Source organism: Oncorhynchus clarkii, unplaced genomic scaffold (assembly GCF_045791955.1).
Source record: "Oncorhynchus clarkii lewisi isolate Uvic-CL-2024 unplaced genomic scaffold, UVic_Ocla_1.0 unplaced_contig_6234_pilon_pilon, whole genome shotgun sequence".
In the NCBI taxonomy this organism is placed as follows: domain Eukaryota; kingdom Metazoa; phylum Chordata; class Actinopteri; order Salmoniformes; family Salmonidae; genus Oncorhynchus; species Oncorhynchus clarkii.
The window spans coordinates 1-11,853 of NW_027258187.1; the positions used below are offsets into that span (position 1 = coordinate 1).

Below are 11,853 nucleotides of genomic sequence, written 5' to 3' on the forward strand. Positions count from 1 at the left end.
ACCTAACAACGACCAGCAGAGGGAGACAGGGTGAAGGGAAAGGACAGAGACAAGACACAACATGACAGTACATGACAGTACCCCCCCACTCACCGAGCGCCTCCTGGCGCACTCGAGGAGGAAACCTGGCGGCAACGGAGGAAATCCTCGATCAGCGCACGGTCCAGCACGTCCCGAGAGGGAACCCAACTCCTCTCCTCAGGACCGTACCCCTCCCAATCTACGAGGTACTGGTGACCACGGCCCCGAGGACGCATGTCCAAAATTCTACGGACCCTGTAGATGGGTGCGCCCTCGACAAGGATGGGGGCGGGGGGGGGGGAAGACGAGCGGGGGCGCGAAGGACGGGCTTGATGCAGGAGACATGGAAGACCGGGTGGACGCGACGAAGGTATCGCGGAAGAAGAAGTCGAACTGCGACAGGATTAATGACCCGAGAAATACGGAACGGACCAATGAACCGCGGCGTCAACTTGCGAGAAGCCGTCTTAAGGGGAAGGTTCTGAGTGGAGAGCCAAACTCTCTGACCGCGACAATATCTAGGACTCTTAGTTCTACGCTTATTAGCAGCCCTCACAGTCTGCGTCCTATAACGGCAAAGTGCAGACCTGACCCTCTTCCAGGTGCGCTCGCAACGTTGGACAAAAGCCTGAGCGGAGGGGACGCTGGACTCGGCGAACTGAGATGAGAACAGCGGAGGCTGGTACCCGAGGCTACTCTGAAAAGGAGATAGCCCGGTCGCAGACGAAGGAAGCGAGTTGTGGGCGTATTCTGCCCAGGGGAGCTGTTCTGACCAAGACGCAGGGTTACGAAAAGAAAGACTGCGTAAGATGCGACCAATAGTCTGATTGGCCCGTTCTGCTTGACCGTTAGACTGGGGGTGAAAGCCGGAAGAGAGACTGACGGAAGCCCCAATCAAACGGCAAAACTCCCTCCAAAATTGAGACGTGAATTGCGGACCTCTGTCCGAAACGACGTCTGACGGAAGGCCATGAATTCTGAAAACATTCTGGATGATGATTTGTGCCGTCTATTTAGCAGAAGGAAGCTTAGCAAGGGGAATGAAATGAGCCGCCTTAGAGAACCTATCGACAACCGTAAGAATAACAGTCTTCCCCGCTGACGAAGGCAGTCCGGTGACAAAATCTAAGGCGATGTGAGACCACGGTCGAGAGGGAATAGGAAGCGGCCTGAGACGGCCGGCAGGAGGAGAGTTACCGGACTTAGTCTGCGCGCAGACCGAACAAGCAGCCACGAAACGACGCGTGTCATGCTCCCGGGTGGGCCACCAAAAACGCTGGCGAATGGAAGCAAGCGTACCCCGAACGCCAGGGTGGCCGGCTAACTTGGCAGAGTGAGCCCACTGAAGAACGGCCAGACGAGTAGGAACGGGAACGAAAAGAAGGTTCCTAGGACAAGCGCGCGGCGACGGAGTGTGAGTGAGCGCTTGTTTTACCTGCCTCTCAATTCCCCAGACAGTCAACCCGACAACACGCCCCTCAGGGAGAATCCCCTCGGGGTCAGTGGAGGCTACTGAAGAACTGAAGAGACGAGACAAAGCATCAGGCTTGGTGTTCTTAGAGCCCGGACGATAAGAAATCACGAACTCGAAACGAGCGAAAAACAGCGCCCAACGCGCCTGACGCGCATTAAGTCGTTTGGCAGAACGGATGTACTCAAGGTTCCTATGGTCAGTCCAAACGACAAAAGGAACGGTCGCCCCCTCCAACCACTGTCGCCATTCGCCTAGGGCTAACCGGATGGCGAGCAGTTCGCGGTTACCCACATCATAGTTACGTTCCGACGGCGACAGGCGATGAGAAAAATACGCGCATGGGTGGACCTTGTCGTCAGAGAGGGAGCGCTGAGAAAGAATGGCTCCCACGCCCACCTCTGACGCGTCAACCTCGACAACGAACTGTCTAGAGACGTCAGGTGTAACAAGGATAGGAGCGGATGTAAAACGATTCTTGAGGAGATCAAAAGCTCCCTGGGCGGAAACGGACCACTTAAAGCACGTCTTGACAGAAGTAAGGGCTGTGAGAGGAGCTGCCACCTGACCGAAATTACGGATGAAACGACGATAGAAGTTCGCGAAGCCGAGAAAGCGCTGCAGCTCGACGCGTGACTTAGGGACGGGCCAATCAATGACAGCTTGGACCTTAGCGGGATCCATCTTAATGCCTTCAGCGGAAATAACAGAACCGAGAAATGTGACGGAGGAGGCATGAAAAGTGCACTTCTCAGCCTTCACAAAAAGACAATTCTCTAAAAGGCGCTGGAGGACACGTCGAACGTGCTGAACATGAATCTGGAGTGACGGTGAAAAAATCAGGATATCGTCAAGGTAAACGAAAACAAAGATGTTCAGCATGTCTCTCAGGACATCATTGACTAATGCCTGAAAGATAGCTGGAGCGTTAGCGAGGCCGAAAGGAAGAACCCGGTATTCAAAGTGCCCTAACGGAGTGTTAAACGCCGTCTTCCACTCGTCCCCCTCCCTGATGCGCACGAGATGGTAAGCGTTACGAAGGTCCAACTTAGTGAAAAACCTGGCTCCCTGCAGGATCTCGAAGGCTGAAGACATAAGAGGAAGCGGATAACGATTCTTCACTGTTATGTCATTCAGCCCTCGATAATCTATGCAGGGGCGCAGAGACCCGTCCTTCTTCTTGACAAAAAAAAACCCCGCTCCGGCGGGAGAGGAGGAGGGGACTATGGTACCGGCGTCAAGAGCTACAGACAAATAATCTTCGAGAGCCTTACGTTCGGGAGCCGACAGAGAGTATAGTCTACCCCGGGGGGGGGGGGTGGTTCCCGGAAGGAGATCAATACTACAATCATACGACCGGTGTGGAGGAAGAGAGGTGGCCCTGGACCGACTGAACACCGTGCGCAGATCGTGATATTCCTCCGGCACCCCTGTCAAATCACCAGGCTCCTCCTGTGAAGAAGAGACAGAGGAAACAGGAGGGATAGCAGACATTAAACATTTCACATGACAAGAGACGTTCCAGGAGAGGATAGAATTACTAGACCAATTAATGGAAGGATTATGACAAACTAGCCAGGGATGGCCCAAAACAACAGGTGTAAAAGGTGAACGAAAAATTAAAAAAGAAATGGTTTCACTATGATTACCAGAAACAGTGAGGGTTAAAGGTAGCGTCTCACGCTGAATCCTGGGGAGAGGACTACCATCCAGGGCGAACAAGGCCGTGGGCTCCTTTAACTGTCTGAGAGGAATGTCATGTTCCCGAGCCCAGGTCTCGTCCATAAAACAGCCCTCCGCCCCAGAGTCTATTAAGGCACTGCAGGAAGCTGACGAACCGGTCCAGCGTAGATGGACCGACAAGGTAGTGCAGGATCTTGAAGGAGAGACAGGAGTAGTAGCGCTCACCAGTAGCCCTCCGCTTACTGACGAGCTCTGGCCTTTTACTGGACATGAAGTGACAAAATGAGCAGCGGAACCGCAATAGAGACAGAGGCGGTTGGTGATTCTCCGTTCCCTCTCCTTAGTCGAGATGCGGATACCTCCCAGCTGCATGGGCTCAGCACCCGAGCCGGCAGAGGAAGATGGTAGTGATGCGGAGAGGGAGGCGACGGAGAGCGCGAGCTCCTTTCCACGAGCTCGGTGACGAAGATCAACCCGTCGCTCAATGCGAATAGCGAGTTCAATCAAGGAATCCACGCTGGAAGGAACCTCCCGGGAGAGAATCTCATCCTTTACCTCTGCGCGGAAACCCTCCAGAAGACGAGCGAGCAAGGCCGGCTCGTTCCAGCCACTGGAGACAGCAAGAGTGCGAAACTCAATAGAGTAGTCTGTTATGGATCGATTGCCTTGACATAGGGAAGACAGGGCCCTGGAAGCCTCCTCCCCAAAAACAGATCGATCAAAAACCCGTATCATCTCCTCCTTAAAGTCCTGATACTGGTTAGTACACTCAGCCCTTGCCTCCCAGATTGCCGTGCCCCACTCACGAGCCCGTCCAATAAGGAGAGATATGACGTAGGCAACACGAGCAGTGCTCCTGGAGTAAGTGTTGGGCTGGAGAGAAAACACAATATCACACTGGGTGAGGAACGAGCGGCATTCAGTGGGCTCCCCAGAGTAACACGGCGGGTTATTGATTCTGGGCTCCGGAGATTCGAAAGCCCTGGAAGTGGCCGGTGGATCGAGGCGGAGATGGTGAACCTGTTCTGTGAGGTTGGAGACTTGGGTGGCCAGGGTCTCAACGGCATGTCGAGCAGCAGACACTTCCTGCTCGTGTCTGCCTAGCATCGCTCCCTGGATCCCGACGGCTGAGTGGAGAGGATCCGAAGTCGCTGGGTCCATTCTTGGTCGGATTCTTCTGTTACGGTGCGTGAATGAGGACCCAAAAGCGAATTAACTTAGACAGAGCTTCTTTAATTACCAAACATAGGTAGGCTCAGACGGACCGGCAGATTCCGACAGGACAAGACAAGGTTACAGCAAACATGACGACAGTCTGGTTCAGGCATGAAACACAACAAACAAGAATCCGACAAGGACAGGAACAAAAACAGAGAGAGATATAGGGACCTAATCAGAGGGAAAAAAGGGAACAGGTGGGAAACGGGGTGAATGGGTAGTTAGGAGGAGACAAGGCACAGCTGGGGGAAAGAGGAGGAGAAAAGGTAACCTAACAACGACCAGCAGAGGGAGACAGGGTGAAGGGAAAGGACAGAGACAAGACACAACATGACAGTACATGACAGATTAGCTAACACAACGTGCCATTGGAACACAGGAGTGATGGTTGCTGATAATGGGCCTCTGTAGCCTATGTAGATATTCCATAACAAATCTTCCAATTGCAGCTCCAATAGTCATTTACAACATTAACAATTTCTACACTGTATTTCTAATCAATTTGATGTTATTTGTGTGGCCAAATATTGTGTTTTTCTTTAAAAAAAAAGGACATTTCTAAGTGACCCCAAACTTTTGAATGGTTTTGGATATCATGATGATTTGCATAAATTAGGAGGCCATTGTTTAGCAGTCTCTGCCATGATGTGCTGCAGCAGTAGGCCTAACAGCAGAAACATTGCTAAACCAATACATTCCTCTCCTGCTAGATGTACAATTAAAGGGGAATTACAGAAAATATTGAAGTTTTTCTACATTTTTCTGTTGATGTGATTTAAGCATTGACATGGACTCAGAACATCAATTTCCGTGTTTTTCTCTCTGAATAATTGTAATATTGAGAGTAAAAAACAGAATTTGGAATAATTCTAAATAACATTTTATGTGGCCCCCTTAGAGTTGTTATTTGACTATTATATATTGCCAGAAAACACATATCTTGTACAAGGAACAGGGGAAGAGTTGCAGGGTTGAGGAGAGGAGAAGAATTTGACGATTTGAAAGCTATTAAAAAAATGAGTAGCTCGTGAAATTCATTTTTCTTTATGTAGCTGTCATGCTAGAAAAGGTTGGAGATCTCTGCTGTACAGGCTTCCTTCTTTTCACTCTGTCAATTAGGTTAGTATTGTGGAATAACTACAATGTTGTTGATCCTCAGTTTTCTCCTATCTCAGCCATTAACGTCACCATTGACCTCAAGGTGAAATCCCTGAGCGGTTTCCTTCCTCTCTGGCAACTGAGTTAGTAAGGATACCTGTATCTTTATTGTGACTGGGTGTATTGATACACCATCCAAAGTGTAATTAATAACTGGTGTAATTGATGCTCAAAGGTATATTAAATGCCTGCTTTATTTTATATATATATATATATATATATATATATATATATATATATATGTGTGTGTTGTTTTTTGTGCTTGGGAAGGGGTTGTCTTTTTCAACAAGTTGCTGAAATGGCTGGCCAGTTTCCAGGAGAAGCAGGAGGCCTTGGACAATGTGCCCCTCCTCATCGGTCATGGGGAAAACAACATGGATGCTGCCATCCAGGCCCTCTCTCAGGGCATAGAAACATACCAGATTCAACCCGGTTGCCTGGAGCGTTTCTTCAATGATGGCGAGGCTCCTGATGCCGGCCTTCTCCCAGACCATCTGAGTGTCCTTCCAGACTGGACTCTGCTGCCGTTGACGAAGGGGACACTTCCCCCCTACATGATATACATTCTGCAGCATAGGCCAGTGATACAGGGTATCCAAGTGGAAGATCACAGCTTACCCAGTGGGAACATCACCTCTCGGCCCATACGGCAGGCATTCTACGGGCTGCTGCTGGGTGAAGGGAGGGAAGTAGAGGAGTATGACAGGGAAGAAACAAACCTGACCAGCAGCAAGGTTAATGCCATCCTGCCCAGTGCTGCACAACAGCTGCAGCTGGACACACTGGATCAGGTATGTCGACATGTGATATAGTATACAGTATATCAGGTATGTAGACATGTGATATAGTATACAGTATATCAGGTATGTCGACATGTGATGTAGTATACAGTATATCAGGTATGTAGACGTGATATAGTATACAGTATATCAGGTATGTAGACGTGATATAGTATACAGTATATCAGGTATGTAGATGTGATATAGTATACAGTATATCAGGTATGTAGACATGTGATATAGTATACAGTATATCAGGTATGTCGACATGTGATGTAGTATACAGTATATCAGGTATGTAGACATGATGTAGTATGCAGTATATCAGGTATGTAGACATGATGTAGTATACAGTATATCAGGTATGTAGACATGATGTAGTATACAGTATATCAGGTATGTAGACATGATGTAGTATACAGTATATCAGGTATGTAGACATGATGTAGTATACAGTATATCAGGTATGTAGACATGATGTAGTATACAGTATATCAGGTATGTAGACATGATGTAGTATACAGTATATCAGGTATGTAGACATGATGTAGTATACAGTATATCAGGTATGTAGACATGATGTAGTATACAGTATATCAGGTATGTAGACGTGATGTAGTATACAGTATATCAGGTATGTAGACATGATGTAGTATACAGTATATCAGGTATGTAGACATGATGTAGTATACAGTATATCAGGTATGTAGACATGATGTAGTATACAGTATATCAGGTATGTAGACGTGATGTAGTATACAGTATATCAGGTATGTAGACATGATGTAGTATACAGTATATCAGGTATGTAGACGTGATGTAGTATACAGTATATCAGGTATGTAGACGTGATGTAGTATACAGTATATCAGGTATGTAGACGTGATGTAGTATACAGTATATCAGGTATGTAGACGTGATGTAGTATACAGTATATCAGGTATGTAGACGTGATGTAGTATACAGTATATCAGGTATGTAGACGTGATGTAGTATACAGTATATCAGGTATGTAGACGTGATGTAGTATACAGTATATCAGGTATGTAGACGTGATGTAGTATACAGTATAATATAAACATGCTGCTGTTGATTCTGAAATTAATTCTCATTCTCTTGTTCTGTCTCTTAGGCTCCACATTTAGTGCGGCTTGAGGTGTTTTTGGAGACCGTTGGTGTGTCCCAGTCCACTTTGAATGGTCTCCCACTTCACCTGGGACTTCCTGTGGCTGTTACCTACTACTGGCTGAGGCACGCCCATCCCCGACCAGACCATCCTCTCCTGCAGGCCCTGCTACTAGGACTTGTGTATGGAGAGCTCTGCAGACAGAGGAAGAGCCAGAGAGGTATGGACCAGAGCATGAATGAAAACACACACACAGCCACACACAACTTGGAATTTATAAATAAAGTACGTGAAGTGCAGCCAATGACTCCTCCCCTTCTTGTGTATCAGGGTTTATAGAGGAGAGACCAGTGTTGGAGAGGATGAGAGGGCTGATTCAGAGACGTGCTATGAGTCCAGACCTGGGTGTGGTCCACGCCTATAGCCAATGGAAGCGCTGCATGAGGGATTGCCTTGACCTGAACCAACTGCTGTGCTTCCCTCTACCTGAGCCTCAGTGTGCCTGGTAAGGTGTCCCTTCCTAAAACAACCCTAACCTCTAACCTCTAACCTCTAGAGTAGACCAGTGGTATTCCTTCACATTGTTTTCTAGCCCAGCAGCAACACAGCTAATTCAACCCTCTGTTGTTTCCCTGTTGGAGTCTAGGCTGTACAAGGGCACTCTGGTGCACCAGCTTGTGGGCCAACTGAGACGGGGGGTGACCCCGGATTCTCTCCTGATGGAAGACCCTTCATCTGGGCAGCTGTACAAAGCCATGCTGGACGCCATGCGTCCATACTCAACTTCCAGGAAGCTGAGACCACTGGACAACCTGACGGCCCCTCTGCAGATTCTGTCGCTGGAGGATGAAGAATTTGATGATGATGATGATGATGATGGAGTAGGCTGTACTGAAGTCCCAATGTCCCGTCACAAGAGGAAGGAAAGATTCAATAAAGCTCTGTTGAGTTATAGATATAGGGACCACTAAATAGGGACCACCTGTTGAGTTATAGATATGGTGACCACTATATAGGGACCACCTGTTGAGTTATATACTGTTTTCTGTGACATTAAAGTGACAGAGTGCATAGGTAGGAAGGCCCCATTTGCATACACTCATACTCATGAAGCGCTTCCCCTTTCACTTACACATGGAGCACAGAGAACATTGATAAGAGATTTGACATTGATTAAAAGAAAATAAGAAAAATGAGAGTAAATTATTCTTTTTTTATTGTGACTGAGGTTTATTGAAGTGAAAATTCAAGGTTAAATATGTTAAATGTTAAAGGTTGAAAACATTGTGAAATAAACATTGTGAAATAAACATTGTGAAATAAACATTGTGAAATAAACATTGTGAAATATTAAAGGGGAGTTAAAGTAGTGCAGTAAAATGGTAGAATGTTATATTGTTGTTTGCTGTAAGGTGTGATGCATATTGACTATGTTTGTTAGAGGAGGAGGTTGATAATCTAATGGAGTTGGAACGTTTAAAATGGTGGATGTTTAGAAGGTAATGGGAGAAATATATTAGGTTGGATTAGGATTAGAATTGAATGGAATAAGAAAATGTATGTTTGAACCACCACCACGGTAGCCCACACAACTACCACCACGGTAGCCCACACCACCACCACCACCACAGTAGCCCACACCACCACCACAGTAGCCCACACCACCACCACAGTAGCCAACACAACTACCACCACAGTAGCCCACACAACCACCACCACAGTAGCCCACACTACCACCACCACCACAGTAGCCCACACCACCACCACCACCACAGTAGCCCACACCACCACCACCACGGTAGCCAACAGCACCACCACCACGGTAGCCCACAGAACCACCACCACGGTAGCCCACACCACCACCACCACAGTAGCCCACACCATCACCACCACCACAGTAGCCCACAGCACCACCACCACGGTAGCCCACACCACCACCACCACAGTAGCCCACACCACCACCACCACCACAGTAGCCCACACCACCACCACCATCACAGTAGCCCACACCACCACCACCACGGTAGCCAACACAACTACCACCACAGTAGCCCACACAACCACCACCACAGTAGCCCACACAACTACCACCACAGTAGCCCACACAACCATCACCACAGTAGCCCACACAACTACCACCACGGTAGCCCACACAACCACCACCACAGTAGCCCACACAACTACCACCACGGTAGCCCACACCACCACCACCACGGTAGCCCACACAACTACCACCACCATGGTAGCCCACACAACTACCACCACCATGGTAGCCCACACAACTACCACCACGGTAGCCCACACAACTACCACCACCACGGTAGCCCACACAACCACCACCACGGTAGCCAACACAACCACCACCACGGTAGCCCACACAACTACCACCACCACAGTAGCCCACACAACTACCACCACGGTAGCCCAAACAACTACCACCACGGTAGCCCACACAACTACCACCACGGTAGCCCACACAACTACCACCACGGTAGCCCACACCACCACCACGGTAGCCCACACAACTACCACCACGGCAGCCCACACAACTACCACCACAGTAGCCCACACAACTACCACCACGGTAGCCCACACAACTACCACCACGGTAGCCCACACAACAACCACCACGGTAGCCCACACAACTACCACCACGGTAGCCCACACAACCACCACCACAGTAGCCCGCACAACTACCACCACGGTAGCCCACACAACTACCACCACGGTAGCCCACACCACCACCACGGTAGCCCACACAACTACCACCACGGTAGCCCACACAACTACCACCACAGTAGCCCACACAACTACCACCACAACCACGGAGTTCACACCACCACCACGGTAGCCCACACCACCACCACCATGGTAGCCCACACCACCACTACCATCACAGTAGCCCACACAACCACCACAGTAGCCCACACCACCACCACCAAGGAATATCCCACACCACCACCACCAAGGAATATCCCACACCACCACCACAGTAGCCCACACCACCACCACCACAGTAGCCCACACCACCACCACCACAGTAGCCCACACCACCACCACCACCAAGGTAGCCCACACCACCATCATGGTATCCCATACCAACTCCACCACCATGGTAGCCCACACCACCACCACCATGGTAGCCCACACCACCACCACGGTATTCCAAACCACCTCCACCACCATGGTAGCCCACAATACCACCATGGTAGCCCACACCACCACCACAGTAGCCCACACCAACACCACCATGGTAGCCCACACCACCACCACCATGGTAGTCCACACCACCACCACCATGGTAGCCCACGCCACCTCCACCACCACGATGGCCCACACAAACACCACCATGGTAGCCCACACCACTACCACAGTAGCCCACACCACCTCCACCAACATAGGAGCCCACCACCACCCACACCACCACCACCATGGTAGCCCACATCACCACCACCATCACAGTAGCCCACACCACCACCACCAAGGAATATCCCACACCACCTCCAACACCACGGTAGCCCACACCACCACCATGGTAGCCCACACCACCACCACCACGGTAGCCCACACCACCACCACCATGGTAGCCCACACCACCACTACCATCACAGTAGCCCACACAACCACCACAGTAGCCCACACCACCACAACCAAGGAATATCCCACACCACCACCACCAAGGAATATCCCACACCACCACCACAGTAGCCCACACCACCACCACCACAGTAGCCCACACCACCACCACCACAGTAGCCCACACCACCACCACCACCAAGGTAGCCCACACCACCATCATGGTATCCCATACCAACTCCACCACCATGGTAGCCCACACCACCACCACCATGGTAGCCCACACCACCACCACGGTATTCCAAACCACCTCCACCACCATGGTAGCCCACAATACCACCATGGTAGCCCACACCACCACCACAGTAGCCCACACCAACACCACCATGGTAGCCCACACCACCACCACCATGGTAGTCCACACCACCACCACCATGGTAGCCCACGCCACCTCCACCACCACGATGGCCCACACAAACACCACCATGGTAGCCCACACCACTACCACAGTAGCCCACACCACCTCCACCAACATAGGAGCCCACCACCACCCACACCACCACCACCATGGTAGCCCACATCACCACCACCATCACAGTAGCCCACACCACCACCACCAAGGAATATCCCACACCACCTCCAACACCACGGTAGCCCACACCACCACCATGGTAGCCCACACCACCACCACCACGGTAGCCCACACCACCACCATGGTAGCCCACACCACCACCGTGGTAGCCCACACCACCTCCACCACCACAGTAGCCCACACCACCACCACCACCAAGGTAGCCCACACCACCACCATGGTATCCCAT

The 11,853-nt window shown here is 50.2% G+C and overlaps 1 protein-coding gene across 1 annotated transcript; it reads left to right on the plus strand.

The window, feature by feature from the left end:
- Positions 1 to 5,821: 5,821 nt before the first annotated feature.
- On the plus strand, positions 5,822 to 8,427 carry LOC139395932 (single-strand DNA endonuclease ASTE1-like; the record flags this gene model as incomplete). Its single annotated transcript, XM_071143240.1, has 4 exons — positions 5,822 to 6,342; positions 7,463 to 7,676; positions 7,787 to 7,961; positions 8,103 to 8,427. Coding segments are annotated over 4 exons (1,235 nt in total), but the record flags the coding sequence as incomplete, so codon positions are not given.
- Positions 8,428 to 11,853: the final 3,426 nt, after the last annotated feature.